This window comes from Ranitomeya variabilis, chromosome 1 (assembly GCF_051348905.1).
Source record: "Ranitomeya variabilis isolate aRanVar5 chromosome 1, aRanVar5.hap1, whole genome shotgun sequence".
Classification (NCBI taxonomy): domain Eukaryota; kingdom Metazoa; phylum Chordata; class Amphibia; order Anura; family Dendrobatidae; genus Ranitomeya; species Ranitomeya variabilis.
The window spans coordinates 610,461,138-610,481,136 of NC_135232.1; the positions used below are offsets into that span (position 1 = coordinate 610,461,138).

General features: G+C 42.9%; 1 protein-coding gene across 1 annotated transcript in view; it reads left to right on the forward strand.

Moving 5' to 3' along the window:
• Window positions 1–3,999: 3,999 nt before the first annotated feature.
• CFAP141 (cilia and flagella associated protein 141) overlaps window positions 4,000–19,999 on the forward strand; it is a 51,171-nt gene continuing 35,171 nt past the window's right edge. The window contains exons 1-2 of the mRNA XM_077292699.1: window positions 4,000–4,207; window positions 4,319–4,359. Of these exons, the coding sequence (XP_077148814.1) occupies window positions 4,163–4,207; window positions 4,319–4,359 (86 nt within the window). The 5' untranslated portion in view covers window positions 4,000–4,162. The remainder of the gene's footprint in view (window positions 4,208–4,318; window positions 4,360–19,999) is intronic.

Consider the following 19,999-nt stretch of genomic DNA (forward strand, 5'->3'; position numbering starts at 1 on the left):
TTTTAATTTTTCGCTAACTAAGGGGGTGATGAAGGGGGGTTTGATTTACTTTTATAGCGAGTTTTTTAGTGGATTTTTATGATTGGCAGCCGTCACACACTGAAAGACGCTTTTTATTGCAAAAAATATTTTGAGACATTTTGAGAGCTATAATTTTTCCATATTTTGGTCCACAGAGTCATGTGAGGTCTTGTTTTTTGCGGGACAAGTTGATGTTTTTATTTGTAACATTTTCGGGCACGTGACTTTTTTGATTGCTTTTTATTCGGATTTTTGTGAGGCAGAATGACCAAAAACCAGCTATTCATGAATTTCTTTTGGGGGAGGCGTTTATACCATTCCGCGTTTGGTAAAATGGATAAAGCAGTTTTATTCTTCGGGTCAGTACGATTACAGCAATACCTCATTTATATTTTTTTTTATGTTTTGGTGCTTTTATACGATAAAAACTATTTTATAGAAAAAATAATTATTTTTGCATCGCTTTATTCTAAGGACTATAACTTTTTTCTTTGATGATGCTGTATTGTGGCTCGTTTTTTGCGGGACAAGATGACGTTTTCAGTGGTACCATGGTTATTTATATCCGTCCTTTTGATCGCATGTTATTCCACTTTTTATTTGGCAGTATGATAATAAAGCGTTTTTTGCCACGTTTTTTTTTTTTTTTTTTTTACGGTGTTCACTGAAGGGGTTAACTAGTGGGACAGTTTTATAGGTCGGGTCGCTACGGACGCGGCGATACTAAATATGTGTACTTTTATTGTTTTTTTTTTTTTTATTTAGATAATGAAATGTATTTATAGGAAGAATATATATATTTATTTTTTTTTGCATTTTTTGGGGGGAATTTTTGTTTCCTTTTTTTTACACATGTGAATTTTTTTTTTTTACACTATAACATTGCCCCAGGGGGGGGGCATGATGTTATAGTGTAAGATCGCCGATCTGACACTTTGCTGTGCACTGTGTCAGATCGGCGATCTGACGTGCACAGCTCCTGGAGGCTTCCAGGCGCCTGCTCAGAGCAGGCGCAGTGAAGCCACCTCCCTGCAGGACCCGGATGCCGCGGCCATCTTGGATCCGGGCCTGCTGCAGGGAAGAGAAGGTAAGAGACCCTCGGAGCAACGCGATCACATCGCGTTGCTCCGGGGGTCTCAGGGAAGCCCGCAGGGAGCCCCCTCCCTGCGCGATGCTTCCCTATACCGCCGGAACACTGCGATCATGTTTGATCGCAGTGTGCCGGGGGTTAATGTGCCGGGGGCGGTCCGTGACCGCTCCTGGCACATAGTGCCGGATGTCAGCTGCAAGTCAGCTGACACCCGGCCGCGATCGGCCGCTCTCCCCCGTGAACGCGGCCGATCGCGCTGGACGTACTATCCCGTCGGTGGTCATACGGGCCCACCCCACCTCGACGGGATAGTACGTCCGGTGTCAGAAAGGGGTTAAAGGCTAAATATACAGCTGCGGGCTGATATTCATAACCTGGGAAGATGCATGGGTATTAACCCCTTCCTAGACTATAAACATCGGCCCCCAGCCATTTGCTTTTGAGTCGCCCACCAGGGCCTAGGAGTACTCGGTGCTGGGTCTGGTACTTAAAGGGATGTGTCACAGCAGCGGCGACTCAGTCCGTGCCCCTGGGCGCCCAAGTAAAAGGGATAGTCTTTAAAGGGGTTTTGTGAATAAAGTTTGTTAGTTTGTTTGTGACGCCACCTATGGTTCTCGGTCAGGTATGACTGACGCTGCTTAAAGGGGTCCACTGGGGTGATGTTATGGCAGCTAAGATGGTATGGCTTCCCACAGGTGAAGCTGGATCCCCAGGGTGTATAGGTGAAGATGGTGGGTGAAGATGGTGGGTGATGTAGCAAGAAATGTAGGACACAGGTTTGCAGTCTCTTTACCTGGTTTACTGATGAATTCAGGCAGCCACAGGCCAGGGCACTAGATCACAGGTGCAGGTATGGTCCGGCTGGCTTGGAAGTGAGTTGGGAGTCCCCCTTACCAGGTGGGGTTAGAAGCCTTCCTTCTAGCGCTGTGGTGTAGTCCCTTGCTGCCTCAAGTCTCCCCAAGGTCCTCATGTGTTCTCTCTGTCCTCCAGGTTGGTAGGACACTACCCGTACGACAGGTAGCTCTAGCCTTTTTACAGGGTCTCTATCACGACCTTGGCTCTATGCGCTACTGTGTCGTCAGGTGTAAGGGCAGACAGGTGACTTGTAATCCAGCTGTCCTGCCGGTTTCTGCTGTGAGCCGTGGAGTCCCTCACAAGCTCGGTCTTACGGCTACCGGTGTCTGCGCTCAGTAGGGAGGTAGCCCACTCGCAGCTAACTCCCCAGTTCTTCACTCTCCTGCGCTCGACTTCCCCTACATGCTTACTACAGCTTGTTCTCTTCTCTGTTCTATCTCCTTCCAGAAGCTGCAGCACTTCTCGTAGCTGCACCGCCCCCTCCTTCCTCTCTGCCTCAAACTGCTCCAGTCTGCTGTCTGGCACTCACTGACTGAACTCAACTCTCTTTCCCTCCAGAGCAGAATATATCAGAGCTCCCCCTTCTGGCCTGGAGTATGAACATGTTGCATGCTTATGATTACCTGATAAGAGAGATCCTTCCTCACTTCCAAGCGTGACATCACTCTCCTGAGGAAAGCAATGCCACTGTGACAACCAGGAACCTGGGGTGTCACATTTTCCCTCTCTGGTGCAGAAAATTGCGCGGGAGCCCACGCCATTTTTTTTTCAATTTTTTTTTTCAATTAAACATATTGCGCTTAATAATGCAGATTTTGTGTGTCTTTAACTCTTTATATACCATTTTATTATGTTTATTACTAAACATCGGGCTTGGTATCTATCTATCTATTTATAGAGTTAAAAAAAGGAAAGCAGCACAAAAAACTGAAAAAAAATAGTGGACTTTATTGCCTGAACGGCGTGGCGACGTTTCGGATGTAGTATCCTTTTTCAAGCAGTGAATATATGTGTGAAGCAGCTTTTTATATGAAACACATAAACATCTCACTAAAAGAGCTCATTAAGTGCAAAAATATAAAAAATGATCCAAAATACATAAAATAGCAGTCAATACAACCGTGCATCTGTGCAGATTGTAACACCCCTTTAATATTCGCTATTAATAGATATAATCCATTGTACATTATGTTAAAGTGGTTAAAATTAACTAAATAATCAATTAAAACTAAAGTACAATCAGGTGCCCCTATCCCATGAATCATAATTAAAACGAACTTACACATAACTTTTCACCATGCACAATACGATCTCCGGCGTTCTCATGCACTCACTGCGCATGTCAGTGACATCTAAGTCAGAGACCCACAAGTCGCTTTGGAGATCGCTGCGCCATATTAAATAAGGGAAAACCTGCCCCCAAGATGACAGACCTCTACACTATGATATTCTATAAACAATTATATCAAATTAAAACAAATAATATGCCGAACTCTGCACCCCTGAGTCTCATTATAAAAAAGAACTTATAACTAACGTTTACAAAGAGAGCAGCATATAACTATCTATCTATAGATATATCTATCCATCGACTGCTGTGTTTGAAACTGTTAAACTGTAAAGCGCTGCGGAATATGTTGGCGCTATATAAATAAAGATTATTATTACCCATTATCTATCTATAGATCTATCTATCTATTTATCTGTGTGTGTAAACATTATTCTTCAATGGAGTATGTAAATGAAGAGGTTGGACAATTAGATCACAATTCTTTTTTTGTTTGTTCAATAATAGATCTTTATTTAGTTTTCAAAAAGGCATAGAAATCTGCATGAAAAAACCGCATGAAAATCCGCATCAAAAATGCATAAAAAAACGCATCAAATCCGCACCTGCATTTTCTGCAAAGAGAGGAAGAATCTGCACAGAAAATTCCACAGGCAAATCTGCAACGTGTGCACATATCCTAATAGAGTCAGGAAGTGATGTCACATTTTCAACTTCTGTTGACTGTTTCCATGGTAACGCTCCTGGGAAAAGTAAGTACAGGAAGAGCACTGATACAGAATAGACCTGACTGCAGGTGCTCATATAAATGTTCTCTGTATTATCATCACTACAAAGTATAAATCACTGCCTCCCACTCTTCTGAAATACTTTGTGCTGCTTTGCTGTTTCCTCCTTTGGTGCTCAAGATGCTGAGATCTAGGACATTGCATGACTCAAGAAACATTACCGAGGTGACCAGAACATAATGAGAAAAATTTATTTTATTTAATTAAAAATAATATATTTCAATTATATTTATTTTTTATATAAATTTGTTAATATTTGTTGTCTTCATATTCTAGAGAGAAGAGATCCTAAAGGACATAGAGATAGAACTAGAACGGTAATGAATATTATGTGACGTGTTATAAACATAGGTGATGTCACTGCTGTAATATATCATTATATGTGAGGAGCGGTGATGTCACTGCTGTAATATATCATTATATGTGAGGAGCGGTGATATCACTGATGTAATATATCATTATATGTGAGGAGCGGTGATGTAACTGCTGTAATATATCATTATATGTGAGGAGCGGTGATGTCACTGCTGTAATATATCATTATATGTGAGGAGCGGTGATATCACTGATGTAATATATCATTATATGTGAGGAGCGGTGATGTCACTGCTGTAATATATCATTATATGTGAGGAGCGGTGATGTCACTGCTGTAATATATCATTATATGTGAGGAGCGGTGATGTCACTGCTGTAATATATCATTATATGTGGGGAGCGGTGATGTCACTGCTGTAATATATCATTATATGTGGGGAGCGGTGATGTTACTGCTGTAATATATCATTATATGTGGGGAGCGGTGATGTCACTACTGTAATATATCATTATATGTGGGGAGCGGTGATGTCACTGCTGTAATATATTATATGTGAGGAGCGGTGATGTCACTGCTGTAATATATCATTATATGTGAGGAGCAGTGATGTCACTGCTGTAATATATCATTATATGCGAGGAGCGGTGATGTCACTGCTGTAATATATCATTATATGTGGGGAGCGGTGATGTCACTGCTGTAATATATCATATGTGAGGAGCGGTGATGTCACTGCTGTAATATATCATTATATGCGAGGAGCGGTGATGTCACTGCTGTAATATATCATTATATGTGGGGAGCGGTGATGTCACTGCTGTAATATATCATATGTGAGGAGCGGTGATGTCACTGCTGTAATATATCATTATATGCGAGGAGCGGTGATGTCACTGCTGTAATATATCATTATATGTGAGGAGCGGTGATGTCACTGCTGTAATATATCATTATATGTGGGGAGCGGTGATGTCACTGCTGTAATATATCATTATATGTGAGGAGCGGTGATGTCACTGCTGTAATATATCATTATATGTGAGGAGCGGTGATGTCACTGCTGTAATATATCATTATATGTGAGGAGCGTTGATGTCACTGCTGTAATATATGATATGTGAGGAGCGGTGATGTCACTGCTGTAATATATCATTATATGTGGGGAGCGGTGATGTCACTGCTGTAATATTTCATTATATGTGGGGAGCGGTGATGTCACTGCTGTAATATATCATTATATGTGAGGAGCGGTGATGTCACTGCTGTAATATATCATTATATGTGAGGAGCGGTGATGTCACTGCTGTAATATATCATTATATGTGGGGAGCGGTGATGTCACTACTGTAATATATCATTATATGTGGGGAGCGGTGATGTCACTGCTGTAATATATTATATGTGAGGAGCGGTGATGTCACTGCTGTAATATATCATTATATGTGGGGAGCGGTGATGTCACTACTGTAATATATCATTATATGTGAGGAGCGGTGATGTCACTGCTGTAATATATTATATGTGAGGAGTGGTGATGTCACTGCTGTAATATGTCATTATATGTGGGGAGCGGTGATGTCACTGCTGTAATATGTCATTATATGTGGGGAGCGGTGATGTCACTGCTGTAATATATCTTATATGTGAGGAGCGGTGATGTCACTGCTGTAATATATCATTATATGTGAGGAGTGGTGATGTCACTGCTGTAATATATCATTATATGTGAGGAGGGGTGATGTCACTGCTGTAATATATCATTATATGTGAGGAGCGGTGATGTCACTACTGTAATATATCATTATATGTGGGGAGCGGTGATGTCACTGCTGTAATATATCATTATATGTGAGGAACGGTGATGTCACTGCTGTAATATATCATTATATGTGAGGAGTGGTGATGTCACTGCTGTAATATATCATTATATGTGGGGAGCGGTGATGTCACTGCTGTAATATGTCATTATATGTGGGGAGCGGTGATGTCACTGCTGTAATATATCATTATATGTGAGGAGTGGTGATGTCACTGCTGTAATATAGCATTATATGTGGGGAGCGGTGATGTCACTGCTGTAATATATCATTATATATGAGGAGCGGTGATGTCACTGCTGTAATATAGCATTATATGTGGGGAGCGGTGATGTCACTGCTGTAATATATCATTATATGTGAGGAGCGGTGATGTCACTGCTGTAATATATCATTATATGTGAGGAGTGGTGATGTCACTGCTGTAATATGTCATTATATGTGGGGAGCGGTGATGTCACTGCTGTAATATATCATTATATGTCAGGAGCGGTGATGTCACTGCTGTAATATATCATTATATGTGGGGAGCGGTGATGTCACTACTGTAATATATCATTATATGTGGGGAGCGGTGATGTCACTGCTGTAATATATTATATGTGAGGAGCGGTGATGTCACTGCTGTAATATATCATTATATGTGGGGAGCGGTGATGTCACTGCTGTAATATATCATTATATGTGGGGAGCGGTGATGTCACTGCTGTAATATATCATTATATGTGAGGAGCGGTGATGTCACTGCTGTAATATATCATTATATGTGGGGAGCGGTGATGTCACTGCTGTAATATATCATATGTGAGGAGCGGTGATGTCACTGCTGTAATATATCATTACATGTGAGGAGCGGTGATGTCACTGCTGTAATATATCATTATATGTGAGGAGCGGTGATGTCACTGCTGTAATATATCATTATATGTGGGGAGCGGTGATGTCACTGCTGTAATATGTCATTATATGTGGGGAGCGGTGATGTCACTGCTGTAATATATCTTATATGTGAGGAGCGGTGATGTCACTGCTGTAATATATCATTATATGTGAGGAGTGGTGATGTCACTGCTGTAATATATCATTATATGTGAGGAGGGGTGATGTCACTGCTGTAATATATCATTATATGTGAGGAGCGGTGATGTCACTACTGTAATATATCATTATATGTGGGGAGCGGTGATGTCACTGCTGTAATATATCATTATATGTGAGGAACGGTGATGTCACTGCTGTAATATATCATTATATGTGAGGAGTGGTGATGTCACTGCTGTAATATATCATTATATGTGGGGAGCGGTGATGTCACTGCTGTAATATGTCATTATATGTGGGGAGCGGTGATGTCACTGCTGTAATATATCTTATATGTGAGGAGCGGTGATGTCACTGCTGTAATATATCATTATATGTGAGGAGTGGTGATGTCACTGCTGTAATATATCATTATATGTGAGGAGGGGTGATGTCACTGCTGTAATATATCATTATATGTGAGGAGCGGTGATGTCACTACTGTAATATATCATTATATGTGGGGAGCGGTGATGTCACTGCTGTAATATATCATTATATGTGAGGAACGGTGATGTCACTGCTGTAATATATCATTATATGTGAGGAGTGGTGATGTCACTGCTGTAATATATCATTATATGTGGGGAGCGGTGATGTCACTGCTGTAATATGTCATTATATGTGGGGAGCGGTGATGTCACTGCTGTAATATATCATTATATGTGAGGAGCGGTGATGTCACTGCTGTAATATATCATTATATGTGGGGAGCGGTGAGTTCACTACTGTAATATATCATTATATGTGAGGAGCGGTGATGTCACTGCTGTAATATATCATTATATGTGAGGAGCGGTGATGTCACTGCTGTAATATATCATTATATGTGAGGAGCGGTGATGTCACTGCTGTAATATATTATATGTGAGGAGCGGTGATGTCACTGCTGTAATATATCATTATATGTGGGGAGCGGTGATGTCACTGCTGTAATATATCATTATATGTGGGGAGCGGTGATGTCACTGCTGTAATATATCATTATATGTGAGGAGCGGTGATGTCACTGCTGTAATATATCATTATATGTGGGGAGCGGTGATATCACTGCTGTAATATATCATATGTGAGGAGCGGTGATGTCACTGCTGTAATATATCATTACATGTGAGGAGCGGTGATGTCACTGCTGTAATATATCATTATATGTGAGGAGCGGTGATGTCAATGCTGTAATATATCATTATATGTGGGGAGCGGTGATGTCACTGCTGTAATATATCATATGTGAGGAGTGGTGATGTCACTGCTGTAATATATCTTATATGTGAGGAGCGGTGATGTCACTGCTGTAATATATCATTATATGTGAGGAGGGGTGATGTCACTGCTGTAATATATCATTATATGTGAGGAGCGGTGATGTCACTGCTGTAATATATCATTATATGTGAGGAGCGGTGATGTCACTGCTGTAATATATCATTATATGTGAGGAGTGGTGATGTCACTGCTGTAATATATCATTATATGTGAGGAGTGGTGATGTCACTGCTGTAATATATCATTATATGTGGGGAGCGGTGATGTCACTGCTGTAATATATCATTATATGTGGGGAGCGGTGATGTCACTGCTGTAATATATCATTATATGTGGGGAGTGGTGATGTCACTGCTGTAATATATCATTATATGTGGGGAGCGGTGATGTCACTGCTGTAATATATCATTATATGTGAGGAGCGGTGATGTCACTGCTGTAATATATCATTATATGTGAGGAGCGGGGATGTCACTGCTGTAATATATCATTATATGTGAGGAGCGGTGATGTCACTGCTGTAATATATCATTATATGTGGGGAGCGGTGATGTCACTGCTGTAATGTAGCATTATATGTCGAGAGAGGTGATGTCACTGCTGTAATATATTATATGTGAGGAGCGGTGATGTCACTACTGTAATATATCATTATATGTGGGGAGCGGTGATGTCACTGCTGTAATATATCATTATATGTGAGGAACGGTGATGTCACTGCTGTAATATATCATTATATGTGGGGAGCGGTGATGTCACTGCTGTAATATATCATTATATGTGAGGAGTGGTGATGTCACTGCTGTAATATATCATTATATGTGAGGAGTGGTGATGTCACTGCTGTAATATATCATTATATGTGAGGAGCGATGATGTCACTGCTGTAATATATCATTATATGTGGGGAGCGGTGATGTCACTGCTGTAATATATCATTATATGTGGGGCGCGGGGATGTCACTGCTGTAATATATCATTATATGTGAGGAGCGGTGATGTCACTGCTGTAATATATCATTATATGTGGGGAGCGGTGATGTCACTGCTGTAATGTAGCATTATATGTCGAGAGAGGTGATGTCACTGCTGTAATATATTATATGTGAGGAGCGGTGATGTCACTACTGTAATATATCATTATATTTGGGGAGCGGTGATGTCACTGCTGTAATATATCATTATATGTGAGGAACGGTGATGTCACTGCTGTAATATATCATTATATGTGGGGAGCGGTGATGTCACTGCTGTAATATATCATATGTGAGGAGCGGTGATGTCACTGCTGTAATATATCATTATATGCGAGGAGCGGTGATGTCACTGCTGTAATATATCATTATATGTGAGGAGTGGTGATGTCACTGCTGTAATATATCAGTATATGTGAGGAGCGGTGATGTCACTGCTGTAATATATCATTATATGTGAGGAGCGGTGATGTCACTGCTGTAATATATCATTATATGTGAGGAGCGGTGATGTCACTGCTGTAATATATCATTATATGTGGGGAGCGGTGATGTCACTGCTGTAATATATCATTATATGTGGGGAGCGGTGATGTCACTGCGGTAATATATCATTATATGTGGGGAGGGGTGATGTCACTGCTGTAATATATCATTATATGTGGAGAGCGGTGATGTCACTGCTGTAATATAGCATTATATGTGAGGAGCGGTGATGTCACTGCTGTAATATATCATTATATGTGAGGAGCGGGGATGTCACTGCTGTAATATATCATTATATGTGAGGAGCGGTGATGTCACTGCTGTAATATATCATTATATGTGGGGAGCGGTGATGTCACTGCTGTAATGTAGCATTATATGTGAGGAGCGGTGATGTCACTGCTGTAATATGTCAGTATATGTCGAGAGAGGTGATGTCACTGCTGTAATATATTATATGTGAGGAGCGGTGATGTCACTGCTGTAATATATCATTATATGCGAGGAGCGGTGATGTCACTGCTGTAATATATCATTATATGTGAGGAGTGGTGATGTCACTGCTGTAATATATCAGTATATGTGAGGAGCGGTGATGTCACTGCTGTAATATATCATTATATGTGAGGAGCGGAGATGTCACTGCTGTAATATATCATTATATGTGAGGAGCAGTGATGTCACTGCTGTAATATATCATTATATGTGAGGAGCGGTGATGTCACTGCTGTAATATATCACTATATGTGAGGAGCGGTGATGTCACTGCTGTAATATATCATTATATGTGAGGGGCGGTGATGTCACTGCTGTAATATATCATTATAAGTGAGGAGCGGTGATGTCACTGCTGTAATATATCATCATATGTGAGGAGCGGAGATGTCACTGCTGTAATATATCATTATATGTGAGAAGCGGTGATGTCACTGCTGTAATATATCATTATATGTGAGGAGCGGTGATGTCACTGACATAATATATCATTATATGTGGGGAGCGGTGATGTCACTGCTGTAATATATCACTATATGTGAGGAGCGGTGATGTCACTGCTGTAATATATCATTATATGTGAGGGGCGGTGATGTCACTGCTGTAATATATCATTATAAGTGAGGAGCGGTGATGTCACTGCTGTAATATATCATTATATGTGAGGAGCGGAGATGTCACTGCTGTAATATATCATTATGTGTGAGAAACGGTGATGTCACTGCTGTAATATATCATTATATGTGGGGAGCGGTGATGTCACTGCTGTAATATATCATTATATGTGAGGAGCGGTGATGTCACTGACATATATCATTATACGTGGGGAGCGGTGATGTCACTACTGTAATATATCATTATATGTGAGGAGCGGTGATGTCACTGCTGTAATATATCATTATATGTGGGGAGCGGTGATGTCACTGCTGTAATATATCATTATATGTGGGGAGCGGTGATGTCACTGCTGTAATATATCATTATATGTGAGGAGCGGTGATGTCACTGCTGTAATATATCATTATATGTGAGGAGCGGTGATGTCACTGCTGTAATATATCATTATATGTGGGGAGCGGTGATGTCACTGCTGTAATATATCATTATATGTGAGAAGCGGTGATGTCACTGACATAATATATCATTATATGTGAGGAGCGGTGATGTCACTGCTGTAATATATCATTATATGTGGGGAGCGGTGATGTCACTGCTGTAATATATCATTATATGTGAGAAGCGGTGATGTCACTGACATAATATATCATTATATGTGAGGAGCGGTGATCTCACTGACATAATATATCATTATATGTGGGGAGCGGTGATGTCACTGCTGTAATATATCATTATATGTGGGGAGCGGTGATGTCACTGCTGTAATATATCATTATATGTGGGGAGCGTTGATGTCACTGACATAATATATCATTATATGTGAGGAGCGGTGATGTCACTGCTGTAATATATCATTACTAGATGGTGGCCCGATTCTAACGCATCGGGTATTCTAGAATATGCACGGCCACGTAGTATGCTTTTTGGAAGTGCGTTGAACAGCAAGGTGGATTGCTGCAGAGGGGAAAAAGAAAAAAATAATCTTTAAATCTTCAGCTTAGCGAGTGTGAACGAGCTGAGTGTGACCGGAGCGTGTGTGAACTGCGGTAAGTGTGAATTGTGATTCAGTGACTTTGTATTCAGGGAGTTTCCAAGGGAGGAATTACTGAATTGCTGTCTGTATTTTATTAATATTTTGCATTTGTTTTTGTTTTTTTATTTATTTAACTTTTCTGTCTGGTGCAATCCCCATTAGGAAATGTGCTCCACTATTGTTAATGCCATCCAGTGCACATCTTGCCACATGTATGCAGTCCTTGATCAGCCGGTCGAGGGTGCATACTGCTGTGCGAGATGTGAGCACATTGTGCATTTGGAAGCCCAGATTCTGGATCTAAATGTGCAGCTGGCAACACTGAGATTCATAGACAATATGGAGAGGAGTCTTCTGCTCACTGAGCAGACGCTCAATGGGATAGATGAGGGGGGAATGGTAGGATGGAGCTGCAGGACAGTGGAGCAGCAAGCTGGGTGACAGTTAGGAAGCGGGGTAGAGGGAAGAGTGCCAGGGAGGCTAGTCCTGATCTGGTACACCCCAATAAGTTTGCTAAGTTGGCAGATGAGTGGGGTGCCAGTACAGGGGTAGCACTTCTGCAGCCAGGCATGTCCTCTGAAAGCCGGAGGAGTGACTGCTCCAGTAAGGAGGGAAATAGGAGAGCAGGGCAGGCCAGACAGGTGCTGGTAGTGGGGACTCAATTATTAGGGGAACAGATAGGGCAATCTGTCACAAAGACAGGGATCGTCGGACGGTGTGCTGCCTACCTGGCGCTCGAGTCCGACACATTACTGATTGGGTGGACAGATTACTGGGAGGGGCTGGTGAAGACCCAGCGGTCATGGTGCACATTGGCACAAATGACAAAGTTAGAGGTAGGTGGAAGGCTCTTAAAGATTATTTCAGGGAATTAGGCTGCAAGCTGAAAGCAAGGACCTCCAACGTGGTATTTTCCGAAATACTGCCTGTGCCACGCCAGAGAGGCAACGGGAGATCAGGGAGGTTAATGAGTGGCTCAAGAATTGGTGTAGGAAGGAGGGGTTTGGGTTCCTGCAAGATTGCCTTGTGCAGGCATGTACTACGGAGGACAGAGAATGAACTTCAATCCAATATTGCAGCCAGCATGCAGCCAGCGGGTAAGGAAAGGGTGAATCAAACACCCGAAAACCCCGCCCCTATGGCTGAAAATTGTTCCCTCCAAACTCAGGTGACAGAGTCCCTTTAACTTGCAGGGCTATAGTCTGTTCAGAAATGACCGTACAGATAAGCGAGGGGGAGGTGTGTGTCTATATGTAAAATCATCCTTAAAACCCATCCTGCGTGATAATATAGGTGAATTTAATGAAAATGTAGAGTCCCTGTGGGTGGAGATAAGGGGAGGGGGAAAAATAATAAATTACTGATAGGGGTTTGTTATAAATCTCCAAAAATAATGGAAGCAACGGAGAATATCCTCATAAAGCAAATAGATGAAGCTGCGACTGAAGGAGAAGTCATTATTATGGGGGACTTCAACTACTCTGAAATAGATTGGGGAACGGAAATCTGCTGTTCCAGCAAAGGTAATCGGTTTTTGACAATTATGAGAGACAATTACCTTTCACAACTGGTTCAGGACTCAACAAGAAGGGGGAGGCACTGCTAGACCTAATATTAACCAACAGGCCAGACCGCATATCAAATATAAGAGTTGGGGGTCACTTGGGGAATAGTGATCACAAAATAATAAGTTTTCATGTATCATTTAATAAGATGTGTAGTAGAGGGGTGACAAGGACACTAAACTTCAGGAGGGGAAATTTCCAACGGATGATAGATGATCTTGGTGCAATTAACTGGGACGATATCCTGAGACATAAAAATACACAAAGGAAATGGGAGACGTTTATTAGCATCCTGGATAGGACCTGTGCACAGCATATACTGTTGTGGATTCTGTTGGTGGGCTCCCTCTGGTGGTTACTGCTGGTACTGGGTGACTTTGGTGGGTTGCGGCCTTTGGTTTCCACCTGTCCATCAGAGGCTGGGTGTTTCCTATTTTACCTGGCCTCTCTGTCATTTCCCTTGCCGGCTATCAATGTGTTCAGATGTGCTCTGTTTGGTTCCTGCCTACCTGCTCCCAGATCTTTCAGGATAAGCTAAGTGCTGATTTTCAGTTGTTTGGTTTTTGGTCCAGCTTGCTTAGAATGTCTCTATGCTAGCTGGTTGCTCTAGTGGACTGAGGTTCTCCCCATGTGCCATGAGTTGGCACATGGGTTCTTGTAATCTCAGGATGGTTTTTTTGATTAGGGTTTTTTGCTGACCGCTCAGTCCCCTTTTGTATCATTCTGCTTTCTAGTTTTCAGCGGGCCTCTATTTGCTAAAGCTATATATATCATCTCTATGTGTGTGCCTTCCTCTCATTTCACCGTCAATACATGTGGGGGGCAACTATACCTTTGGGGTTAATTCCTCTGGAGGCAAGTGAGGTCTTGTTTTCTCTGCAGTACTAGTTAGCTCTTAGGCTGGTGCGTGGCGTCTAGAACCAACGTAGGAACGCTCCCTGGCTATCTCTAGTTGCGTTTGTCAGGCGTAGGGCAGCGGTCAGCCCAGGTTCCATCACCCTAGAGCTCGTCCGATATTTGTTTTACTTTGCTTGTCCTGTGCTATCCCTAGCCATTGGGGATTCATGACAGTATAGCCGGCCCACAAAGTGTTAATTGTTTGGGCTGAAGCAGGAGGAAAAGAAGTGTTCAAGGAAAATTTTTATTTTTTTTTTTCCTTCAGAGTTTTGCTGCCTAGCCCTTAATTGCTGTCTAGCTGCTTCTTACCTCCTCTTAACCCTTGAATGGCTCTGATCTTAGCTGTTTATCATGGATGTCCAGAGTTTGGCTTCCAGCCTGAGTAATCTCGCGGCAAAGGTTCAAAACATACAGGATTTCGTTGTTCACACTCCCATGTCTGAACCTAGAATTCCTATTCCAGAGTTTTTTTCTGGAGATAGATCTACCTTCCTGAATTTCAGGAACAATTGTAAATTGTTTCTCTCTTTGAAATCTCGCTCCTCTGGAGACCCTGCTCAACAGGTCAAGATTGTTATATCGTTCCTACGGGGCGACCCTCAGAATTGGGCATTTGCATTGGCACCAGGGGATCCTGCGTTGCTCAGTGTGGATGCGTTTTTTCTGGCATTGGGATTGCTCTATGAGGAACCTAACCTAGAGATTCAGGCTGAAAAGGCTTTATTAGCCCTCTCTCAGGGGCATGATGAAGCGGAAATATATTGTCAGAAATTTCGGAAATGGTCGGTGCTTACTCAGTGGAATGAGTGCGCCCTGGCTGCAAACTTCAGAAATGGTCTTTCTGAGGCCATTAAGGATATTATGGTGGGGTTCCCTGCGCCTACAGGTCTGAATGAGTCTATGGCTATGGCCATTCAGATTGATCGGCGTTTACGGGAGCGCAAACCCGTGCACCAGTTGGCGGTGTCTTCTGAACAGGCACCTGAGACTATGCAATGTGATAGAATTCAGTCCAGAAGTGAACGGCAAAATTATAGGCGGAAAAATGGTTTGTGTTTTTATTGTGGTGATTCAGCTCATGTTATATCAGCATGCTCTAAACGCACAAAAAGGGTTGATAAATCTTTTGCCATTGATACTCTGCAGTCTAAGTTCATTTTGTCTGTGACTCTGATTTTTTCACTGTCTTCCATTTCCGTCGATGCCTATGTGGATTCAGGCGCTGCCCTGAGTCTTATGGATTGGTCATTTGCTAAACGCTGCGGTTTTAGTCTAGAGCCTCTGGAAGTTCCTATTCCTCTGAAGGGAATTGATTCTACACCATTGGCTATGAATAAACCGCAGTATTGGACACAAGTGACCATGCGCATGACTCCCGTTCATCAGGAGGTGATTCGCTTCCTCGTACTGTATAATTTACATGATGTACTAGTGCTTGATCTGCCATGGTTACAAACTCATAATCCTGTCCTGGACTGGAAAACAATGTCTGTGCTAAGCTGGGGATGTCAGGGGGTTCATGATCATGCACCTTCGATTTCTATCGCTTCATCGACTTCTTCGGAGATCCCTGCGTTTTTGTCAGATTATAAGGATGTTTTTGAGGAGCCTAAGCTCAATTCGCTCCCTCCTCATAGAGAGTGTGACTGTGCTATAGAATTGATTCCTGGCAGTAAGTTCCCTAAGGGTCGTTTATTTAATCTGTCACTGCCAGAGCATACTGCTATGCGGAATTATATTAAGGAGTCCTTGGAAAAGGGACATATTCGTCCATCTTCGTCCCCTCTGGGAGCAGGGTTTTTTTTCGTGGCAAAAAAAGATGGTTCCCTGAGGCCTTGTATAGATTATCGCCTTCTGAATAAGATTACAGTCAAATACCAGTATCCATTGCCATTATTTACTGATTTGTTTGCTCGCATTAAGGGGGCTAGGTGGTTCACTAAAATAGATCTTCGTGGTGCGTATAATATGGTGCGGATAAAACAGGGTGATGAGTGGAAAACCGCATTTAATACGCCTGAGGGCCATTTTGAGTATTTGGTAATGCCTTTTGGACTCTCCAATGCTCCGTCAGTCTTTCAGTCCTTTATGCACAATATTTTCCGTGAATATCTGGATAAGTTTATGATTGTGTATTTGGATGATATTTTGGTGTTTTCTGATGACTGGGAGTCTCATGTTCTACAGGTCAGGAAGGTGTTTCAGGTTTTGCGGGCCAATTCTCTGTTTGTCAAGGGCTCAAAGTGTCTCTTCGAAGTCCAGAAGATTTCTTTTTTGGGGTACATTTTTTCTCCTTCTACTATTGAGATGGATCCCGTTAAGGTTCAGGCTATTTGTGACTGGACACAACCTACATCTGTTAAGAGCCTTCAGAAGTTCTTGGGGTTTGCTAATTTTTATCGTCGGTTCATTGCTAATTTTTCCAGTATTGTTAAACCTTTGACTGATTTTACTAAAAAGGGTGCTGATGTTGCTGATTGGTCTCCTGCGGCCGTGGAGGCCTTTCGGGAACTTAAGCGCCGGTTTTCTTCTGCTCCTGTGTTGTGTCAACCAGATGTTTCACTTCCTTTTCAGGTGGAGGTTGATGCTTCCGAGATTGGAGCGGGGGCGGTTTTGTCACAGAGAAGTTCTAATGGCTCGGTGACGAAGCCATGTGCTTTCTTCTCTAGAAAATTCTCGCCCGCCGAGCGCAATTATGATGTGGGTAATCGGGAGCTTTTGGCCATGAAGTGGGCATTTGAGGAGTGGCGTCATTGGCTTGAGGGTGCAAAACATCGCGTGGTGGTCTTGACTGATCACAAGAATCTCATTTACCTTGAGTCTGCCAGGCGTTTGAATCCTAGACAGGCTCGTTGGTCATTATTTTTTTCTCGTTTCAATTTCGTGGTTTCATACCTGCCAGGTTCAAAGAATGTGAAGGCAGATGCTCTTTCCAGGAGTTTTGTGCCTGACTCTCCTGGAGACACTGGGCCTGCTGGTATCCTTAGGGATGGGGTAATATTGTCCGCCGTATCCCCAGACTTGCGACGCGCATTGCAGGAGTTTCAGGTGGATAAACCGGATCGATGTCCACCAGAAAGACTGTTTGTTCCGGATGATTGGACCAGTAGAGTCATCTCCGAGGTCCATTCTTCTGTGTTGGCTGGTCATCCTGGAATATTTGGTACAAGAGATTTGGTGGCCAGGTCTTTTTGGTGGCCTTCCTTGTCTAGGGATGTGCGTACCTTTGTGCAGTCTTGTGAAGTGTGTGCTCGAGCTAAGCCTTGCTGTTCACGGGCTAGTGGGTTGTTGTTATCTTTGCCCATCCCGAAGAGGCCTTGGACGCACATTTCCATGGATTTTATTTCTGATCTCCCGGTTTCACAGAAAATGTCCGTTATCTGGGTTGTGTGTGACCGCTTTTCTAAGATGGTTCATTTGGTGCCCTTGCCTAAGTTACCCTCCTCCTCTGAGTTGGTTCCTTTGTTTTTTCAGAACGTGGTTCGTTTGCATGGGATTCCGGAGAATATCGTTTCTGACAGGGGATCCCAGTTTGTGTCTAGATTTTGGCGGACGTTTTGTGCCAAGATGGGCATTGATTTGTCTTTCTCGTCTGCATTCCATCCTCAGACGAATGGCCAGACGGAGCGAACTAATCAGACCTTGGAAACTTATTTGAGGTGTTTTGTTTCTGCTGATCAGGATGACTGGGTTGCTTTTTTGCCACTGGCCGAATTTGCTCTTAATAATCGGGCTAGTTCTGCCACGTTGGTCTCTCCTTTTTTTTGTAATTCGGGGTTTCATCCTCGTTTTTCCTCGGGTCAGGGGGAGTCTTCGGATTGTCCTGGAGTGGACGTGGTGGTGGACAGGCTACATCAGATTTGGAATCAGGTGGTGGACAATTTGAAGTTATCTCAGGAGAAGACTCAGCAGTTTGCTAATCGCCGTCGCCGCGTGGGTCCCCGACTTCTTGTTGGGGACTTGGTGTGGTTGTCTTCTCGTTTTGTCCCTATGAAGGTCTCTTCTCCTAAGTTCAAGCCTCGGTTCATCGGTCCTTATAGGATCTCGGAGATTCTTAACCCTGTATCTTTTCGTTTGGATCTCCCAGCATCGTTTGCTATTCATAATGTGTTCCATCGGTCGTTGTTGCGGAGGTATGAGGTACCCGTTGTTCCTTCGGTCGAGCCTCCTGCTCCGGTGCTGGTGGAGGGAGAATTGGAGTATGTTGTTGAAAAGATCTTGGATTCTCGTGTTTCCAGACGCAAACTCCAGTATTTGGTTAAGTGGAAGGGTTATGGTCAGGAGGATAATTCCTGGGTGGTCGCCTCCGATGTTCACGCGACTGATTTGGTCCGCGCCTTCCATAGAGCTCACCCTGATCGCCCTGGGGGTTCTCGTGAGGGTTCGGTGACCCCTCCTCAAGGGGGGGGTACTGTTGTGGATTCTGTTGGTGGGCTCCCTCTGGTGGTTACTGCTGGTACTGGGTGACTTTGGTGGGTTGCGGCCTTTGGTTTCCACCTGTCCATCAGAGGCTGGGTGTTTCCTATTTTACTTGGCCTTTCTGTCATTTCCCTTGCCGGCTATCAATGTGTTCAGATGTGCTCTGTTTGGTTCCTGCCTACCTGCTCCCAGATCTTTCAGGATAAGCTAAGTGCTGATTTTCAGTTGTTTGGTTTTTGGTCCAGCTTGCTTAGAATGTCTCTATGCTAGCTGGTTGCTCTAGTGGACTGAGGTTCTCCCCATGTGCCATGAGTTGGCACATGGGTTCTTGTAATCTCAGGATGGTTTTTTTGATTAGGGTTTTTTGCTGACCGCTCAGTCCCCTTTTGTATCATTCTGCTTTCTAGTTTTCAGCGGGCCTCTATTTGCTAAAGCTATATATATCATCTCTATGTGTGTGCCTTCCTCTCATTTCACCGTCAATACATGTGGGGGGCAACTATACCTTTGGGGTTAATTCCTCTGGAGGCAAGTGAGGTCTTGTTTTCTCTGCAGTACTAGTTAGCTCTTAGGCTGGTGCGTGGCGTCTAGAACCAACGTAGGAACGCTCCCTGGCTATCTCTAGTTGCGTTTGTCAGGCGTAGGGCAGCGGTCAGCCCAGGTTCCATCACCCTAGAGCTCGTCCGATATTTGTTTTACTTTGCTTGTCCTGTGCTATCCCTAGCCATTGGGGATTCATGACAATATACCGTATGGGAATAAACATACTAGAAATAGGAGGAAACCAATATGGCTAAATAGAACTGTAAGGGGCGCAATAAGTGACAAAAAGAAATCATTTAGAGAATTAAAGGAAGTAGGTAGTAAGGAGGCATTAAATAAATACAAAAAATTAAATAAATGCTGTAAAAAGCAAATCAAGGCAGCAAATATTGAGAGAGAACAAAGAAAAAGTCATAAGCCAGCTCACCGTTAATGAACGCAGGTG